Source organism: Eucyclogobius newberryi, unplaced genomic scaffold, assembly GCF_026437365.1.
Source record: "Eucyclogobius newberryi isolate DKJ021-1_F unplaced genomic scaffold, fEucNew1.0.hap1 SCAF_22, whole genome shotgun sequence".
NCBI lineage: Eukaryota > Metazoa > Chordata > Actinopteri > Gobiiformes > Gobiidae > Eucyclogobius > Eucyclogobius newberryi.
The window spans coordinates 27127944-27147327 of record NW_027315857.1 but is presented as its reverse complement, the minus strand read 5'-3'; the positions used below and the strand labels follow the sequence as shown (position 1 = coordinate 27147327).

Genomic DNA, 19384 nt, shown 5'->3' with positions numbered 1-19384 from the left:
GAAGTAAAAAAGTACTCGGAATGCTGTTGCAAGTGTATTTCAGCACAAATACATACTTTTCTGAAACAGGAAAAACACTTCAATTTAAAGATATAAATGTGAAACTATAAATGTGTTTTCTGTGTAAAAAGGCTCAAAATGTCACATATTTAGAACCTTAAAATGTGAAAAATGGACAGAGCAGTTTAAATTGATATAATATAATAAGAAATTAAATACAAAACATTTACAGAGCAGGTTTTGGATTTATTATTTGTTTTTTTCCAGTGATTTTTTAGAGACTGAAAACGGGTCAAATTTTGCAGATTTTTTTAATTTGGATTTTTTAAAAACTTTTTTAAATCTGACTCAGAATCTGAGTGGATTCAATGGAGGAAACATCTTTAATTAAAACATTTTTAATTAAAACCGTAACATTTACATAAAAAGTCAGACTAAACTGTAAAAAAGTCAAACAAACAAGTTTTCGGTGTAAAAATGTACAATATCCACAAAGTTTTCAAATGTTTGAAGTATTTATCCTGGTTTAGTCCAGGACCAGGACCAGGACCAAGACCAAGACCAGAGACCAGAGACCAGAGACCAGGACTTCAGGGACACGTCTTCACTTCAGCTAAACCACATTCTTCAAGTTCCCTGTGAACAGAAAGAGATGATTGTTTATATATATATATATATATATATATATATATATATATATATATATATATATATATATATATATATATATATATATATATATATATATATATATATATATAAATAATCCAGATGTTTGGACACTGACCTTTGATGGTGGAGAGGACCTGCTCCAGATGTTTGGAGTCGTTTCGGTCGGGTCTGCAGCTCGGACTGATCTCCAGCGAGTAGTCCGGCCCGTACTCTGTGAAGAACTGGGACAAGGAGAAGAAAGGTCATGAGAAACCGAGAGAGAGAGGTCTAAACAAGGCTTAAACAAGGTCTAAACCAGGTCTAAGATAAGATAAGATAAGATAAGATATTCCTTTATTGTCCCACATGGGGAAATTTCATTGGTGCAACGCAGGTAGATACAGAGGTAGATACAGAAGAACAGATCACTTATAGGAAGTCTGAAAAACACTTTCAGTTGAAGATCTCCTATAAATAAATAAAAACTCCCATAGAAAAATAAATACATAAATACCATTGCATGTGATCCCGACAGTAATTGCACATGAATGTGTGTCACGACAGCACATAGATTGCACATGAATTTCACAGTAATTGCACATCAGTATTAGGTTAGGTCAGTATTGCGACGGGATAACGTGACGATCTCCGGGTAAGACGACAGTTCTCCGCAGTCTCATGAGTTCCTCCTTTGTGGAAACGCGGTACGGCGCCGGCCGGGGGGCGGGGCCGGAGCCGGGGGGCGGGGCCGGAGCCAGGGGGCGGGGCCGGAGCCGGGGGGCGGGGCCGGAGCCGGGGGACTCAGAGCCAAGACACATCGCAACGACACGACGAAAATACTCAATCCAGCCGAATAAAGTCAAAACAAGTTAATTTAAAGCGATTCCAGTGCATGTCCCGATCGTTGGTGAAGTTCCTCTTTCATATAAACGTGTATATAAACGTGTACCGACGACACGCCGTACTTTAGCGCGGCCGGAGGGCGCGGGGGGGGGCTGGTGGGCTCGCTCGGAGCTAGCTCACGTCACAACAACACAACGAACGCAACGAAAAACGCTCAAATCCAGCCGAAAAAAGTCAAAAACAGTTGAATTAAAAAACTATTCCAGCGCGTGTCCCTATCGTACAGTAAAATAGAAAAAATATACTAACTATATTTACAAAATATAGGAGATAAAGCACAATAAGTGTGAGAAAGAAGAGAGAGCGTTTACACCGGGCTGCCAGCTGTACCAGCGCCTTATGACGATGTGATAAACCAGGTCTAAACCAGGTCTAAACCAGGTCTAAACCAGGTCCTTCCGTCCTAAAACAGGAAGCGTGGGTTCAGATTCAACCTTCCGGTCGTATATAATAGTGTCTTGAATCCCTGGAGAGGTCGACGCCCAGAGCATTGCTAATCACAGGAGGAGAGAGAGTGAGCCAGGGACAATGGGAGGCTGATGGCCCATTAAAGGAGCGAGAGGAAACAAAGAGGTTTGGTTTCTGGTTTCCTGGTGGGCGTGGCTTATTGATAGTCGAAACGTTTCCAGTCCAGACTATGGAACCCTCCTGGACGAATGAGGGTTCAGTGTTTTTCCTGTTCCACCCGCAGCGTGTCACAGGTTATAATTCCCCTGAGCAACGAGAGCGGAACAAGCAGAAGGTTCCCCCTCTTCACACGTGGTTTCAGCGCATTCAATATGAGATCAACGAAGATGAATTCACAAAACACGGCCTTTAATATCTAAAATAAGATGTCTTTACTGTGTTTAAACTCATGGGGGCGCTGCAGCGGATTTAACCCTGTTCTAACATCGTTCTAACATATTTCTAACATATTTCTAACATCGTTCTAACATCGTTCTAACATCGTTCTATTGTGCTCAGAGGTGTTAATCATGATGGAATGTGAAACATCATAGAGCTGACTCAGGACGCGCCTGAAGCAGAAAAACCCTGTTGTGTTGTTTTCTCCTGTGGACGTGATGTAAATGTGTTCTGGAGGTCAGAGGTCAGTTCCTCCAGTTCAGAGACAGTGTGAGGTCAGTTCCTCCAGTTCAGAGACGGTGTGAGGTCAGTTCCTCCAGTTCAGAGACGGTGTGAGGTCAGTTCCTCCAGTTCAGAGACAGTGTGAGGTCAGTTCCTCCAGTTCAGAGACAGTGTGAGGTCAGTTCCTCCAGTTCAGAGACGGTGTGAGGTCAGTTCCTCCAGTTCAGAGACGGTGTGAGGTCAGTTCCTCCAGTTCAGAGACGGTGTGAGGTCAGTTCCTCCAGTTCAGAGACGGTGTGAGGTCAGTTCCTCCAGTTCAGAGACAGTGTGAGGTCAGTTCCTCCAGTTCAGAGACAGTGTGAGGTCAGTTCCTCCAGTTCAGAGACAGTGTGAGGTCAGTTCCTCCAGTTCAGAGACGGTGTGAGGTCAGTTCCTCCAGTTCAGAGACGGTGTGAGGTCAGTTCCTCCAGTTCAGAGACAGTGTGAGGTCAGTTCCTCCAGTTCAGAGACGGTGTGAGGTCAGTTCCTCCAGTTCAGAGACGGTGTGAGGTCAGTTCCTCCAGTTCAGAGACGGTGTGAGGTCAGTTCCTCCAGTTCAGAGACAGTGTGAGGTCAGTTCCTCCAGTTCAGAGACGGTGTGAGGTCAGTTCCTCCAGTTCAGAGACGGTGTGAGGTCAGTTCCTCCAGTTCAGAGACAGTGTGAGGTCAGTTCCTCCAGTTCAGAGACAGTGTGAGGTCACTTCCTCCAGTTCAGAGACAGTGTGAGGTCAGTTCCTCCAGTTCAGAGACGGTGTGAGGTCAGTTCCTCCAGTTCAGAGACAGTGTGAGGTCAGTTCCTCCAGTTCAGAGACAGTGTGAGGTCAGTTCCTCCAGTTCAGAGACAGTGTGAGGTCAGTTCCTCCAGTTCAGAGACAGTGTGAGGTCAGTTCCTCCAGTTCAGAGACAGTGTGAGGTCAGTTCCTCCAGTTCAGAGACAGTGTGAGGTCAGTTCCTCCAGTTCAGAGACGGTGTGAGGTCAGTTCTTCCAGTTCAGAGACGGTGTGAGGTCAGTTCCTCCAGTTCAGAGACAGTGTGAGGTCAGTTCCTCCAGTTCAGAGACGGTGTGAGGTCAGTTCCTCCAGTTCAGAGACGGTGTGAGGTCAGTTCCTCCAGTTCAGAGACGGTGTGAGGTCAGTTCCTCCAGTTCAGAGACAGTGTGAGGTCAGTTCCTCCAGTTCAGAGACGGTGTGAGGTCAGTTCCTCCAGTTCAGAGACGGTGTGAGGTCAGTTCCTCCAGTTCAGAGACAGTGTGAGGTCAGTTCCTCCAGTTCAGAGACAGTGTGAGGTCAGTTCCTCCAGTTCAGAGACAGTGTGAGGTCAGTTCCTCCAGTTCAGAGACAGTGTGAGGTCAGTTCCTCCAGTTCAGAGACAGTGTGAGGTCAGTTCCTCCAGTTCAGAGACAGTGTGAGGTCAGTTCCTCCAGTTCAGAGACAGTGTGAGGTCAGTTCCTCCAGTTCAGAGACGGTGTGAGGTCAGTTCCTCCAGTTCAGAGACGGTGTGAGGTCAGTTCCTCCAGTTCAGAGACAGTGTGAGGTCAGTTCCTCCAGTTCAGAGACAGTGTGAGGTCAGTTCCTCCAGTTCAGAGACGGTGTGAGGTCAGTTCCTCCAGTTCAGAGACGGTGTGAGGTCAGTTCCTCCAGTTCAGAGACAGTGTGAGGTCAGTTCCTCCAGTTCAGAGACGGTGTGAGGTCAGTTCCTCCAGTTCAGAGACAGTGTGAGGTCAGTTCCTCCAGTTCAGAGACGGTGTGAGGTCAGTTCCTCCAGTTCAGAGACAGTGTGAGGTCAGTTCCTCCAGTTCAGAGACAGTGTGAGGTCAGTTCCTCCAGTTCAGAGACGGTGTGAGGTCAGTTCCTCCAGTTCAGAGACAGTGTGAGGTCAGTTCCTCCAGTTCAGAGACGGTGTGAGGTCAGTTCCTCCAGTTCAGAGACGGTGTGAGGTCAGTTCCTCCAGTTCAGAGACAGTGTGAGGTCAGTTCCTCCAGTTCAGAGACAGTGTGAGGTCAGTTCCTCCAGTTCAGAGACGGTGTGAGGTCAGTTCCTCTAGTTCAGAGACAGTGTGAGGTCAGTTCCTCCAGTTCAGAGACAGTGTGAGGTCAGTTCCTCCAGTTCAGAGACAGTGTGAGGTCAGTTCCTCCAGTTCAGAGACGGTGTGAGGTCAGTTCCTCCAGTTCAGAGACAGTGTGAGGTCAGTTCCTCCAGTTCAGAGACAGTGTGAGGTCAGTTCCTCCAGTTCAGAGACGGTGTGAGGTCAGTTCCTCCAGTTCAGAGACGGTGTGAGGTCAGTTCCTCCAGTTCAGAGACAGTGTGAGGTCAGTTCCTCCAGTTCAGAGACAGTGTGAGGTCAGTTCCTCCAGTTCAGAGACGGTGTGAGGTCAGTTCCTCCAGTTCAGAGACAGTGTGAGGTCAGTTCCTCCAGTTCAGAGACAGTGTGAGGTCAGTTCCTCCAGTTCAGAGACGGTGTGAGGTCAGTTCCTCCAGTTCAGAGACGGTGTGAGGTCAGTTCCTCCAGTTCAGAGACAGTGTGAGGTCAGTTCCTCCAGTTCAGAGACAGTGTGAGGTCAGTTCCTCCAGTTCAGAGACAGTGTGAGGTCAGTTCCTCCAGTTCAGAGACAGTGTGAGGTCAGTTCCTCCAGTTCAGAGACAGTGTGAGGTCAGTTCCTCCAGTTCAGAGACGGTGTGAGGTCAGTTCCTCCAGTTCAGAGACAGTGTGAGGTCAGTTCCTCCAGTTCAGAGACGGTGTGAGGTCAGTTCCTCCAGTTCAGAGACAGTGTGAGGTCAGTTCCTCCAGTTCAGAGACAGTGTGAGGTCAGTTCCTCCAGTTCAGAGACAGTGTGAGGTCAGTTCCTCCAGTTCAGAGACGGTGTGAGGTCAGTTCCTCCAGTTCAGAGACGGTGTGAGGTCAGTTCCTCCAGTTCAGAGACAGTGTGAGGTCAGTTCCTCCAGTTCAGAGACAGTGTGAGGTCAGTTCCTCCAGTTCAGAGACGGTGTGAGGTCAGTTCCTCCAGTTCAGAGACAGTGTGAGGTCAGTTCCTCCAGTTCAGAGACAGTGTGAGGTCAGTTCCTCCAGTTCAGAGACAGTGTGAGGTCAGTTCCTCCAGTTCAGAGACAGTGTGAGGTCAGTTCCTCCAGTTCAGAGACGGTGTGAGGTCAGTTCCTCCAGTTCAGAGACAGTGTGAGGTCAGTTCCTCCAGTTCAGAGACAGTGTGAGGTCAGTTCCTCCAGTTCAGAGACAGTGTGAGGTCAGTTCCTCCAGTTCAGAGACAGTGTGAGGTCAGTTCCTCCAGTTCAGAGACAGTGTGAGGTCAGTTCCTCCAGTTCAGAGACAGTGTGAGGTCAGTTCCTCCAGTTCAGAGACAGTGTGAGGTCAGTTCCTCCAGTTCAGAGACAGTGTGAGGTCAGTTCCTCCAGTTCAGAGACAGTGTGAGGGTCCTTTCCGTCATGTGTTTGTAAAACCCTCGTCCTGCTTCACACTGTGAGAGCAGATTTATCTACTTTTTAGCCTGTTGTGGACGGTTTTAACGAGCCTCATTTCCAACTGTTCAGGTCTGATATATAAAGAAGAGTCACAGAGACGGACGATGCTCTTCATTTACTCATATTTAGAAGATTTCAAAGTCAGATTATAAATGTAAATATCAAATCTACCTCACAGTTGCTCACACCAAAGACAAAATGGGACTAAACCAAGACCAAACCAGGACCAAACCAGGACCAAACCAGGACCAAACCAGGACAACTGTGAACACATCATATAAATATGTTTGCCATTCAAAAAGGGCAGTGTTTGGCCAAATATAACTCATTTACATTTGGATTATGATCCTCCTGTTTCTGATCTCGATCGTGTTTGTCTGAAGTTAAAGTCTGGACTAAACAGACTAAAACACAAAGTCACATGATTCAATCAAAATGAGGCTTTAATCAGTTTGTGTTGAAAGGTTCTGGTTTGTCCAAAGTGAAACTGCAGCAGAACAGAGGAGTTCAGTGTCTCACCCGCCTCCCCCCCACGCCTCCCCCCCACCTCTACACCCTCTGCCTCAGGTCTCCCTCATCTGTCCTTCCACCTTCTGTCTCCCTCATTGAGCAACTTTATCTCTCTTTCACCCTTGTTCCTCCTTCGTCTCCCCCTCGTCTCCCCCTCGTTCCTTCCTCATCTCTCCCTCGTTCCTCTCTCGTCTCCCCCTCGTTCCTTCCTCATCTCTCCCTCGTTCCTCTCTCGTCTCCCCCTCGTTCCTTCCTCGTCTCCACCTTGTCTCACCCTTGTTCCTCCCTCGTCTCCCCCTTGTTCCTTCCTCGTCTCCCCCTTGTTCCTTCCTCGTCTCCCCCTTGTTCCTTCCTCGTCTCCCCCTTGTTCCTTCCTCATCTCCCCCTTGTTCCTTCCTCGTCTCCCCCTTGTTCCTTCCTCGTCTCCCCCTTGTTCCTTCCTCGTCTCCCCCTCGTTCCGCCCTCGTTCCTCCCTCGTCTCCCCCTCGTTCCGCCCTCGTTCCTCCCTCGTCTCCCCCTCGTTCCGCCCTCGTTCCTCCCTCGTCTCCCCCTCGTTCCGCCCTCGTTCCGCCTGTGCAGGAGACGTGGGAGGAGACGAGGGAGACAAATCTTTGACTATGGGTTGTGACTCAGCGAAGGTGAAACACAAAGACGAGTGTTCAGGTCTGAGACGGAGAGAAGGAGGCTTTGTGTTCAGAGGAGAGTGTGAGCTTCTGTACAGGACAAACTCAGGTCGATGAAGAAAACCCTTTACTTTTAGCATGATCTAAAGTTCTGGATTAAAGTTTTACACAATTCATGCAAAATGTACTCTTAACTGTCTCTTAACCCCGTCCTAAGTCTGTTCTAACCCCGTTCTAACTCTGTTCTAACTCTGTTCTAACTCTGTCCTAACACCGTTCTAACTCTGTTCTGACCTCGTCCTAACTCTGTTCTAACCCCGTCCTAATTCTGTCCTAACCCCGTCCTAACTCTGTTCTAATCCCGTCCTAACCCCGTCCTAACTCTGTTCTAACCCCGTCCTAACCCCGTCCTCTCTCTGTTCTAACCCCGTCCTAACCCCGTCCTCTCTCTGTTCTAACCCCGTCCTAACCCCGTCCTAACTCTGTTCTAACCCCGTCCTAACCCCGTCCTAACTCTGTTCTAACCCCGTCCTAACTCTGTTCTAACCCCGTCCCAACTCTGTTCTAGCTTCGTCCTAACTCTGTTCTAACCTCGCGCTCTCAGAGAGAGCTTCCATGGCAATTTCCTGAGCTGCCAGTAGATGGAGCACTGACACATAGGTTTAAAGGAGCTCTTCACTCTCAAAATGCTGGCCTTCTGATGGTCCCAAGAGTCTCTAAAAGCACAGTAGGAGGTAGAGCCTTCTGATGGTCCCAAGAGTCTCTAAAAGCACAGTAGGAGGTAGAGCCTTCTGATGGTCCCAAGAGTCTCTAAAAGCACAGTAGGAGGTAGAGCCTTCTGATGGTCCCAAGAGTCTCTAAAAGCACAGTAGGAGGTAGAGCCTTCTGATGGTCCCAAGAGTCTCTAAAAGCACAGTAGGAGGTAGAGCCTTCTGATGGTCCCAAGAGTCTCTAAAAGCACAGTAGGAGGTAGAGCCTTCTGATGGTCCCAAGAGTCTCTAAAAGCACAGTAGGAGGTAGAGCCTTCTGATGGTCCCAAGAGTCTCTAAAAGCACAGTAGGAGGTAGAGCCTTCTGATGGTCCCAAGAGTCTCTAAAAGCACAGTAGGAGGTAGAGCCTTCTGGTGGTCCCAAGAGTCTCTAAAAGCACAGTAGGAGGTAGAGCCTTCTGGTGGTCCCAAGAGTCTCTAAAAGCACAGTAGGAGGTAGAGCCTTCTGATGGTCCCAAGAGTCTCTAAAAGCACAGTAGGAGGTAGAGCCTTCTGATGGTCCCAAGAGTCTCTAAAAGCACAGTAGGAGGTAGAGCCTTCTGATGGTCCCAAGAGTCTCTAAAAGCACAGTAGGAGGTAGAGCCTTCTGATGGTCCCAAGAGTCTCTAAAAGCACAGTAGGAGGTAGAGCCTTCTGATGGTCCCAAGAGTCTCTAAAAGCACAGTAGGAGGTAGAGCCTTCTGATGGTCCCAAGAGTCTCTAAAAGCACAGTAGGAGGTAGAGCCTTCTGATGGTCCCAAGAGTCTCTAAAAGCACAGTAGGAGGTAGAGCTCCTGTGTTATGGAATCATCTCCCGACCCATGTTAAATTTGCTGATACAGTCTCTTCATTTAAGTCCAGGCTTAAACGTTCCTCTTTGAAATAACTTATGGTCAGACTCAGGCCAGTTAGGAACAGAAATATAAAGCTACAGTTTCAGCTCCGCTGCCCTAGGGGGAAGTATGGCAAACTACTTTTACTATCAACAATATTTAATAAGGAGTAAGTGTTCATCAAACCTCGTGGTCCGGGATCTCAGACGGAAGAGTCTTTCCCAAAACCGCCGCCGTGAGGAAGGTCCAGCACCGCGCCGTGTTGGCCAGATGATATCCTCCTGCAAACAGAGGACAAAGGTGTAACGGACCTTCTGATGACCACACCAGTGTCCAGAGAGTGTAGTGGTACCTCCCCCCAGCAGCAGCGTGGGCCGCCTCCACTGCAGGACGTAGAGCAGACACTTGGACACTCCCACCGGCGTCATGTTAAAGGAGCACATGGGGTCCCCGGCCATGGTGTCGGCCCCCAGCTGCATGACCACGGCCTCCGGGTTAAAGCTGGACAACACCTCGAGCATCACACTGGACCGACACCAGAGGGTCAAGAGCGGGAGACACAACACACACAACGCTCGCTCTGCAAACGGAAAGGCGCGTCAACCTGGTGAAGACTTGGTAGTATCGGTCGTCCTGGATACCGTCTTCCATTGGGACGTTGACGGCGTACCATCGACCTTTGCCCAGACCTGTGTCGCACACGTCTCCCGTCCCTGAAAACACAACAACAAATCTCTGGTTCCAGTCGGTGTTGGAGTTTTGGTCGCAGGAAACAGTTGAGCACTTTCCAAGAGATGATGATTTACAAACAGGAAGTGACCATTTTAAACCTAAAAAGATGCCAAACTGCTATAAAATTTGGCCCGATGTCACTTCCTGTACGAGTGACCCGGCTGTGACGTCACTTCCTGTACGAGTGCCCCTGCTGTGATGTCACTTCCTGTACGAGTGCCCCTGCTGTGATGTCACTTCCTGTACGAGTGTCCTTGCTGTGATGTGACTTCCTGTATGAGTGCCCCTGCTGTGATGTCACTTCCTGTACGAGTATTCCTGCTGTGATGTCACTTCCTGTAAGAGTATCCCTGCTGTGATGTCACTTCCTGTACGATTATCCCTGCTGTGATGTCACTTCCTGTACGAGTGCCCCTGCTGTGATTTCACTTCCTGTACGAGTGCCCCTGCTGTGATGTCACTTCCTGTACGAGTATTCCTGCTGTGATGTCACTTCCTGTACGAGTGCCTCTGGTGTGATGTCACTTCCTGTACGAGTGCCTCTGGTGTGATGTCACTTCCTGTATGAGTGCCCCTGCTGTGATGTCACTTCCTGTATGAGTGTCCCTGCTGTGATGTCACTTCCTGTATGAGTGTCCCTGCTGTGATGTCACTTCCTGTATAGGTGTCCCTGCTGTGATGTCACTTCCTGTATAGGTGTCCCTGCTGTGATGTCACTTCCTGTATGAGTGTCCCTGCTGTGATGTCACTTCCTGTATGAGTGTCCCTGCTGTGATGTCACTTCCTGTATGAGTGTCCCTGCTGTGATGTCACTTCCTGTATGAGTGTCCCTGCTGTGATGTCACTTCCTGTATGAGTGTCCCTAGTGTGATGTCACTTCCTGTATGAGTGTCCCTGGTGCGATGTCACTTCCTGTATGAGTGTCCCTGGTGCGATGTCACTTCCTGTATGAGTGTCCCTGCTGTGATGTCACTTCCTGTATGAGTGTCCCTGCTGTGATGTCACTTCCTGTATGAGTGTCCCTGCTGTGATGTCACTTCCTGTATGAGTGTCCCTGCTGTGATGTCACTTCCTGTATGAGTGTCCCTGCTGTGATGTCACTTCCTGTATGAGTGTCCCTAGTGTGATGTCACTTCCTGTATGAGTGTCCCTGGTGCGATGTCACTTCCTGTATGAGTGTCCCTGGTGTGATTTCACTTCCTGTCATTTCCTACGGATCTTTTCACTTTTCTCCACAAATACCTGCGCGATTGGAGTAAAAGTATCATCTATACGTACGACAGGTACAAACACACCAGATAAAGTCAACATTGGAACATGGTAAAGTCCCGTCACTTTAACACAAACCCTAACCTGGGAAGAATCCGGGGGAGAACTTGTGGAGGGAAACAGTCATGACTTTGGACGTGAAGCTGAACGCGTCCTCCACTCCTGCAGGACACAAGACATGAAGAGACGTTCAGGAGCGTGTTCGTGTTAGCGTGTTGTTCCTGAGCGTGTTAGCGTGTTGTTCCTGAGCGTGTTAGCGTGTTCCTGAGCGTGTTCCTGAGCGTGTTGTTCCTGAGCGTGTTCCTGAGCGTGTTAGCGTGTTGTTCCTGAGCGTGTTAGCGTGTTGTTCCTGAGCGTGTTCCTGAGCGTGTTGTTCCTGAGCGTGTTCCTGAGCGTGTTAGCGTGTTGTTCCTGAGCGTGTTAGCGTGTTGTTCCTGAGCGTGTTCCTGAGCGTGTTGTTCCTGAGCGTGTTCCTGAGCGTGTTAGCGTGTTGTTCCTGAGCGTGTTAGCGTGTTGTTCCTGAGCGTGTTCCTGAGCGTGTTGTTCCTGAGCGTGTTCCTGAGCGTGTTAGCGTGTTGTTCCTGAGCGTGTTAGCGTGTTGTTCCTGAGCGTGTTAGCGTGTTCCTGAGCGTGTTGTTCCTGAGCGTGTTCCTGAGCGTGTTAGCGTGTTGTTCCTGAGCGTGTTAGCGTGTTCCTGAGCGTGTTGTTCCTGAGCGTGTTCCTGAGCGTGTTAGTGTGTTGTTCCGTAGCGTGTTGCTCTGCTCGTACCGTCTCCGTGGTGCAGGTCCACGTCCACGTACAGGACGCGCTCGTACTTCTCTCTCAGTTTGAGGATTCCCAACACGGCGTCGTTCACGTAGCAGAATCCGGACGCTTCGTCCCTGTCACAGACACAGAGACATGTCCAGAGTCACTGAGCGGAGTCTGAGCGGAGTCTGAGCAGAGTCTGAGCAGAGTCTGAGCAGAGTCTGAGCAGAGTCTGAGCGGAGTCTGAGCGGAGTCTGAGCGGAGTCTGAGCGGAGTCTGAGCAGAGTCTGAGCAGAGTCTGAGCGGAGTCTGAGCGGAGTCTGAGCGGAGTCTGAGCGGAGTTTGAGCGGAGTCTGAGCGGAGTCTGAGCAGAGTCTGAGCAGAGTCTGAGCAGAGTCTGTGCAGAGTCTGAGCAGAGTCTGAGCAGAGTCTGAGCAGAGTCTGTGCAGTGTCTGAGCAGTGTCTGAGCAGAGTCTGTGCAGAGTCTGAGCAGAGTCTGAGCAGAGTCTGAGCAGAGTCTGAGCAGAGTCTGTGCAGAGTCTGTGCAGAGTCTGAGCAGAGTCTGTGCAGAGTCTGTGCAGAGTCTGTGCAGAGTCTGAGCAGAGTCTGTGCAGAGTCTGTGCAGAGTCTGTGCAGAGTCTGAGCAGAGTCTGAGCAGAGTCTGAGCAGAGTCTGTGCAGAGTCTGAGCAGAGTCTGTGCAGAGTCTGAGCAGAGTCTGAGCAGAGTCTGAGCAGAGTCTGTGCAGAGTCTGAGCAGAGTCTGAGCAGAGTCTGTGCAGAGTCTGTGCAGAGTCTGTGCAGAGTCTGAGCAGAGTTTGAGCAGAGTCTGAGCAGAGTCTGAGCAGAGTCTGAGCAGAGTCTGAGCAGGACAAATGTCCCCGAACGTTTATCAGAAACAAGACACTTTAGATCTGTTCTGTCCATAATTCTGCCTCTGAAAGAACGAGAAGATTCTGTTTTAACACGCAGACATGACCTGTCATCAGACATGACCTTTGACCTTTCATCGTCATGTGTCTTACTTCTTGGCGTGGTGCCAGCCTCCGGCCCAGTTGATGGCCACGTCACACTTCTGGTCGAGCAGCGTCTGTGCGGCGGTGATGGTGGCGCCTCCTACAGCTGCGGCGTAGTCGTAGATGCCCTCCACGATGGGGCAGTCGTAACCTGGACGACCAACACCAGCAGAGGATTAGTGCGGTCAGAGCTTGCGGTGGGGTCAGAGCTTGCGGTGGGGTCAGAGCTTGCGGTGAGGTCAGGGCTTGCGGTCAGGTCAGGGCTTGTGGTGAGGTCAGGGCTTGCGGTGGGGTCAGGGCTTGTGGTCAGGTCAGGGCTTGTGGTGAGGTCAGGGCTTGCGGTCAGGTCAGGGCTTGTGGTGAGGTCAGGGCTTGCGGTCAGGTCAGGGCTTGTGGTGAGGTCAGGGCTTGCGGTGAGGTCAGAGCTCAAGCAGCTGGTGATTTTGTCCTGTAACTGAAGGAACTCTTAAAACACACACCAGCACATCAACCACACATGTGCAGCCAGGGAAACCTGCTGCTATGGCAACCAGGCTGCACAGCAGCACGCAGGGAATGACTGACATGTTAAAGCAGAAAACATAAAACATGCTTTTGTAAAAATAGTTTTCTATTTTTGTAGTAATAGATTCAGTTGTCGTCATCGGGCCTCTTGGACCTTTAGAACCCTGCGCTTCAGGTTGTGGATTAAGACGCGTTCAGTGCGTCGAAAACGAGCGGAAACATGTGAATGTTAGTTTAGCTTTAATGTGAAATAAACTCTATTTTGACACAATAACACGTCTAAACTCTAACGTGTCTAAACTCTAACGTGTCTAAACTCTAACACGTCTAAACTCTAACACGTCTAAACTCTAACACTAAACTCTGGTTACTCTGCTCTTGTAAACGCTCTGTGGTCAAACACTGCCCTCTGCTGTTTACAACGTGAACTGCAGGTCACACGCTCCATCTTTAGAGTTTATCATGACAGAAGTGAAGCAGTTGGAGGCAGGTGGAGGCGTGAGAGTGACGCGGGTGGAGGCGGGTGGAGGCGTGAGAGTGAAGCGGGTGGAGGCGGGTGGAGGCGTGAGAGTGAAGCGGGTGGAGGCGTGAGAGTGAAGCGGGTGGAGGCGTGAGAGTGAAGCGGGTGGAGGCAGGTGGAGGCGTGAGAGTGAAGTGGGTGGAGGCGTGAGAGTGAAGCGGGTGGAGGCAGGTGGAGGCGTGAGAGTGAAGTGGGTGGAGGCGTGAGAGTGAAGCGGGTGGAGGCAGGTGGAGGCGTGAGAGTGAAGTGGGTGGAGGCGTGAGAGTGAAGCGGGTGGAGGCGGGTGGAGGCATGAGAGTGACGCGGGTGGAGGCGGGTGGAGGCGTGAGAGTGAAGCGGGTGGAGGCGGGTGGAGGCGTGAGAGTGAAGCGGGTGGAGGCAGGTGGAGGCGTGAGAGTGAAGCGGGTGGAAGCGGGTGGAGGCATGAGAGTGAAGCGGGTGGAGGCGTGAGAGTGAAGCGGGTGGAGGCGTGAGAGTGAAGCGGGTGGAGGCAGGTGAAGGCGTGAGAGTGAAGCGGGTGGAGGCGTGAGAGTGAAGCGGGTGGAGGCGTGAGAGTGAAGCGGGTGGAGGCAGGTGAAGGCGTGAGAGTGAAGCGGGTGGAGGCGGGAGGAGGTGTGGTTACCCAGGCCGTAGTCTGCAGACTGCGGGTCGTCGTCGTCTCCGTCTTGGCTGATCTTGTGCAGATGTTCCAGGTACGAGTCGCTGTGGAACCTGGCCATTTCTTCTGTGGAGGCGGCGCGAGGCTCCACCACGCTGAGGGGCGGAGTCACAGAGAAAACATGAATATACACCACGCTGAGGGGCGGAGTCACAGAGAAAACATGAATATACACCACGCTGATGGGCGGAGTCACAGAGAAAACATGAATATACACCACGCTGAGGGGCGGAGTCACAGAGAAAAAACATGAATATACACCACGCTGAGGGGCGGAGTCACAGAGAAAACATGAATATACACCACGCTAAGGGGCGGAGTCAGAGAGAAAACATGAATATACACCACGCTGAGGGGCGGAGTCACAGAGAAAACATGAATATACACCACGCTGAGGGGCGGAGTCAGAGAGAAAACGTGAATATACACCACGCTGAGGGGCGGAGTCACAGAGAAAACATGAATATACACCCCCGCTGAGGGGCGGAGTCACAGAGAAAAAACATGAATATACACCACGCTGAGGGGCGGAGTCACAGAGAAAACATGAATATACACCACGCTGAGGGGCGGAGTCAGAGAGAAAACGTGAATATACACCACGCTGAGGGGCGGAGTCACAGAGAAAACATGAATATACACCACGCTGATGGGCGGAGTCACAGAGAAAACATGAATATACACCACGCTGAGGGGCGGAGTCAGAGAGAAAACATGAATATACACCCCCGCTGAGGGGCGGAGTCACAGAGAAAAAACATGAATATACACCCCCGCTGAGGGGCGGAGTCACAGAGAAAACATGAATATACACCCCCGCTGAGGGGCGGAGTCACAGAGAAAAAACATGAATATACACCACGCTGAGGGGCGGAGTCACAAAGAAAACATGAATATACACCACGCTAAGGGGCGGAGTCAGAGAGAAAACGTGAATATACACCACGCTGAGGGGCGGAGTCACAGAGAAAACATGAATATACACCACGCTGATGGGCGGAGTCACAGAGAAAACATGAATATACACCACGCTGAGGGGCGGAGTCACAGAGAAAACATGAATATACACCACGCTGAGGGGCGGAGTCAGAGAGAAAACATGAATATACACCCCCGCTGAGGGGCGGAGTCACAGAGAAAAAACATGAATATACACCCCCGCTGAGGGGCGGAGTCACAGAGAAAACATGAATATACACCCCCGCTGAGGGGCGGAGTCACAGAGAAAAAACATGAATATACACCACGCTGAGGGGCGGAGTCACAAAGAAAACATGAATATACACCACGCTAAGGGGCGGAGTCAGAGAGAAAACGTGAATATACACCACGCTGAGGGGCGGAGTCACAGAGAAAACATGAATATACACCCCCGCTGAGGGGCGGAGTCACAGAGAAAACATGAATATACACCACGCTGAGGGGCGGAGTCAGAGAGAAAACGTGAATATACACCACGCTGAGGGGCGGAGTCACAGAGAAAACATGAATATACACCACGCTGAGGGGCGGAGTCACAGAGAAAACATGAATATACACCACGCTGAGGGGCGGAGTCACAGAGAGAAAACATGAATATACACCACGCTGAGGGGCGGAGTCACAGAGAGAAAACATGAATATACACCACGCTGAGGGGCGGAGTCACAGAGAAAACATGAATATACACCACGCTGAGGGGCGGAGTCAGAGAGAAAACGTGAATATACACCACGCTGAGGGGCGGAGTCACAGAGAAAACATGAATATACACCCCCGCTGAGGGGCGGAGTCACAGAGAAAACATGAATATACACCACGCTGAGGGGCGGAGTCACAGAGAAAACATGAATATACACCACGCTGAGGGGCGGAGTCACAGAGAAAACATGAATATACACCACGCTGAGGGGCGGAGTCACAGAGAAAACATGAATATACACCACGCTGAGGGGCGGAGTCACAGAGAAAACATGAATATACACCCCCGCTGAGGGGCGGAGTCACAGAGAAAACATGAATATACACCCCCGCTGAGGGGCGGAGTCACAGAGAGAAAACATGAATATACACCACGCTGAGGGGCGGAGTCACAGAGAAAACATGAATATACACCACGCTGAGGGGCGGAGTCACAGAGAAAACATGAATATACACCACGCTGAGGGGCGGAGTCACAGAGAAAACATGAATATACACCACGCTGAGGGGCGGAGTCACAGAGAAAACATGAATATACACCACGCTGAGGGGCGGAGTCACAGAGAAAACATGAATATACACCACGCTGAGGGGCGGAGTCACAGAGAAAACATGAATATACACCACGCTGAGGGGCGGAGTCACAGAGAGAAAACATGAATATATCTGACACATACGAGGATGTACGAGGAACACGACAGACGAGAGGAGCCACAGACGGGGACAAACAGAGACTACAGCAGATTTAAACTGTCATTGTTTTAAGTTGCACCAAATCAAGTTTCTTTGTTTGTGAATTCTGTTCATGACGATGGAAATAAACCTTTATATATTATATTCTTTCCCTCTAAACGCGGCTCTTCTTTTCCTCTGATTCGATCCATAACAGAAGTTTTTAGGATATAAATCTGTGGATGATGAAGAGCAAAGACACTGGACATGGAACTGACCTGACGTGTCGGAGCAGCCCGTACGCCTCGATCAGGGAGTGGACCATGGACGCCTGGAACACAGAGACAAACCGGGTCAGAACCGGGAGTTTGACCCCCACAAACACGAACATAAACCGGGTCAGAACCGGGAGTTTGACCCCCACAAACACGAACATAAACCGGGTCAGAACCGGGAGTTTGACCCCCACAAACACGAACATAAACCGGGTCAGAACCGGGAGTTTGACCCCCACAAACACGAACATAAACCGGGTCAGAACCGGGAGTTTGACCCCCACAAACACGAACATAAACCGGGTCAGAACCGGGAGTTTGACCCCCACAAACACGAACATAAACCGGGTCAGAACCGGGAGTTTGACCCCCACAAACACGAACATAAACCGGGTCAGAACCGGGAGTTTGAGCCCCGTAAACACGTCAGACTGACCCGGTTCGGGACTTTGGACAAACTGTCGCATTTCTCCACGTATTCCGGGCTGTGGACGTAACAAACTCTTCGTTCTCCGGAGCCGACATCGTCACTCTTTCCTCTGCAACTCATCTACGGCGAAGAAAGCGACGAAAAACGGCGCAAAGTTTAGTTTTTTTAACAAACAAAAGCGGAAAGATGTGAACGGCTTTGAATGTGCGTCACACCATAACTCTTCCCCCCGTAAACTCCGACTGCTCCCGCAATAGTTCCTACCACAAAATTATTAATATAAACACAATTATTAACGTTATACACAAACTTGTTGTAACAAAAGAAAATATTTTGAATACTACTAAATGTTTTATTTTTGTTCAAATCACGATACAATTTTGTAAAGACAGTTTAACGTTGTAGTTTCCGCACAAATGTTTTCAAAGTGAGGTTTTCTTTCAACTGCCATTTAACTATTGATAAAAAATGAATATCAGCTTCATCAAACATCATATTTTAATCATTATCCATCATCTAGATTCCTAAAATAACATTGATATGCGCAGAAATATAAACAAAATAACTATTCAACATTTAAAATAAGCATGTATTCAATAGATGCTTGAATATAAGAGTTAAAATCTAGCTTTATTAGGTGGTTGAGAACGATGATAGTTTATTATAACGCGCAATAACAGTTTTACTTTGAAAGGGCGTCCCCCGGGACTCGCTTTAAGTTACGTCCAGAGAACTCTCACTACACGCCGCGCTTTGACTCGGATTCCGCGTGTTTTTTTGACCTTTTTACGCCCTCGGAACGACACGGGAAATGCACCGACAGCTCGATCTGTAGCTCGACTGCACTGACAGCTCGTCCTGAACCATGAGGAGCAGGAGCAACTCGGGCGTGAAGTTGGACAACTACGCGCGGATCGTGCAGCAGACGATCCTGCGGCACCAAGTGAGAAGGAACACATACTCCTGCACAAATACTACTGCAGTACAAGTACAAGTACCTCTGACACACCAATACTACTGCAGTGCAAGTACAAGTACCTCTGACACATCCATACTACTGCAGTACAAGTACCTCTGACACTTTAATACTACTGCAGTACAAGTACAAGTACCTCTGACACATCAGTATTGGCAGAAGAAAGTGTTGAAAGTAAGTTTATATATATATATATATATATATATATATATATATATATATATATATATATATATATATATATATATATATATATATATATATATATATATATATATATATATATATTAATAAAATAAATAAAAAAAATAAACAATTATAATCTAGCGTTCTGTTTGCCCCGCCCAGGACCCAGTGACAGGCCTACTGCCCGGCTGCCCAGAGCAGCCCCATGCCTGGGTCAGAGACAACGTCTACAGCGTGGTGTCCGTGTGGGCGCTGAGCTTAGCCTACCGCAAGAACGCCGACCGAGATGAGGACAAAGCCAAGGCCTACGAGCTCGAACAGGTACGAAAGACGATGGTGTTGATGGTGATGGTGTTTATGATGAAGATGATGATGATGGTACTAAAAGTCTGTTTTTGCAGAGTGTGGTCAAACTGATGAGAGGGATCCTGCAGTGCATCATGAGGCAGGTAAAGTACAGAAAACCCCCTTCTCGCCTCGTTAACATGTTGTGGTCCTAATTTACATATTGTGCTGCTTATTTACATATTACAGTTCTTATTTGAATGTTATGCTCCTTTAGCGCCGCAAGATGAATCACAATTGAATCGAAATTTGAAGGCCATCATAAAAACTCACTTTCTGAGAATTTTTCAGATAATCAGATCATTTTTTTACATATGATCCTTTTTTGAATATTTTTTTATTGTATTACCATTGTTTTCCTTCTTTTTTTTCTTTTTCCATGTTATGGTCCTTTTCTCTACATGCTGTGGTCCTTGTGCAGCTGGACAAAGTGGAGAAGTTTAAGTACAGCCGCAGCACGTCCGACTCTCTTCACGCTAAGTACGACACTCACACGTGTGCTCCTGTGGTGGGCGACGACGAGTGGGGT

At 49.3% G+C, this 19384-nt stretch overlaps 2 protein-coding genes across 7 annotated transcripts in view; one reads left to right on the top strand and one right to left on the bottom strand.

Annotated features, from left to right (window-relative positions):
- Positions 1-567: 567 nt before the first annotated feature.
- On the bottom strand, positions 568-17493 carry hdac8 (histone deacetylase 8). Its single transcript, XM_072458754.1, has 11 exons — positions 17355-17493; positions 16922-16974; positions 14256-14386; positions 12619-12760; positions 11618-11730; positions 10934-11011; positions 9453-9561; positions 9201-9373; positions 9035-9129; positions 788-893; positions 568-636 (listed from the first exon to the last, which is right to left on the bottom strand). The coding sequence occupies exons 1-11, from the start codon at positions 17466-17468 to the stop codon at positions 614-616; spliced, it is 1137 nt and encodes a 378-aa protein (XP_072314855.1). The 5' UTR covers positions 17469-17493; the 3' UTR covers positions 568-613.
- Positions 17494-18104: 611 nt separating this feature from the next.
- Positions 18105-19384, top strand: part of phka1a (phosphorylase kinase, alpha 1a (muscle)) — a 42109-nt gene continuing 40829 nt past the window's right edge. For 5 of the 6 annotated variants that reach the window (XM_072458585.1, XM_072458583.1, XM_072458584.1 and 2 more), the window contains exons 1-4: positions 18106-18291; positions 18673-18831; positions 18912-18959; positions 19277-19384. The exon at positions 19277-19384 is cut by the window's right edge and continues 61 nt beyond it. In XM_072458585.1, coding sequence (XP_072314686.1) covers positions 18214-18291; positions 18673-18831; positions 18912-18959; positions 19277-19384 — 393 coding nt within the window. In that variant the 5' untranslated portion in view covers positions 18106-18213. Of the gene's footprint in view, positions 18292-18672; positions 18832-18911; positions 18960-19276 lie in introns of all 6 variants that reach the window. The other variant, XM_072458580.1, reaches the window with a different exon arrangement.

Excerpts from the sequence above, each read along its gene's own strand:
- hdac8 (XM_072458754.1), bottom strand. The coding sequence starts at position 17,468 with ATGAGTTGCAGAGGAAAGAGTGACGATGTCGGCTCCGGAGAACGAAGA. Across the intron at positions 16,975-17,354 it reads TGTCCAAAGTCCCGAACCGG|GCGTCCATGGTCCACTCCCT; the intron begins GTCAGTCTGACG and ends TCTGTGTTCCAG. Across the intron at positions 894-9,034 it reads CTGAGATCCCGGACCACGAG|TTCTTCACAGAGTACGGGCC; the intron begins GTTTGATGAACA and ends TCCTTGTCCCAG.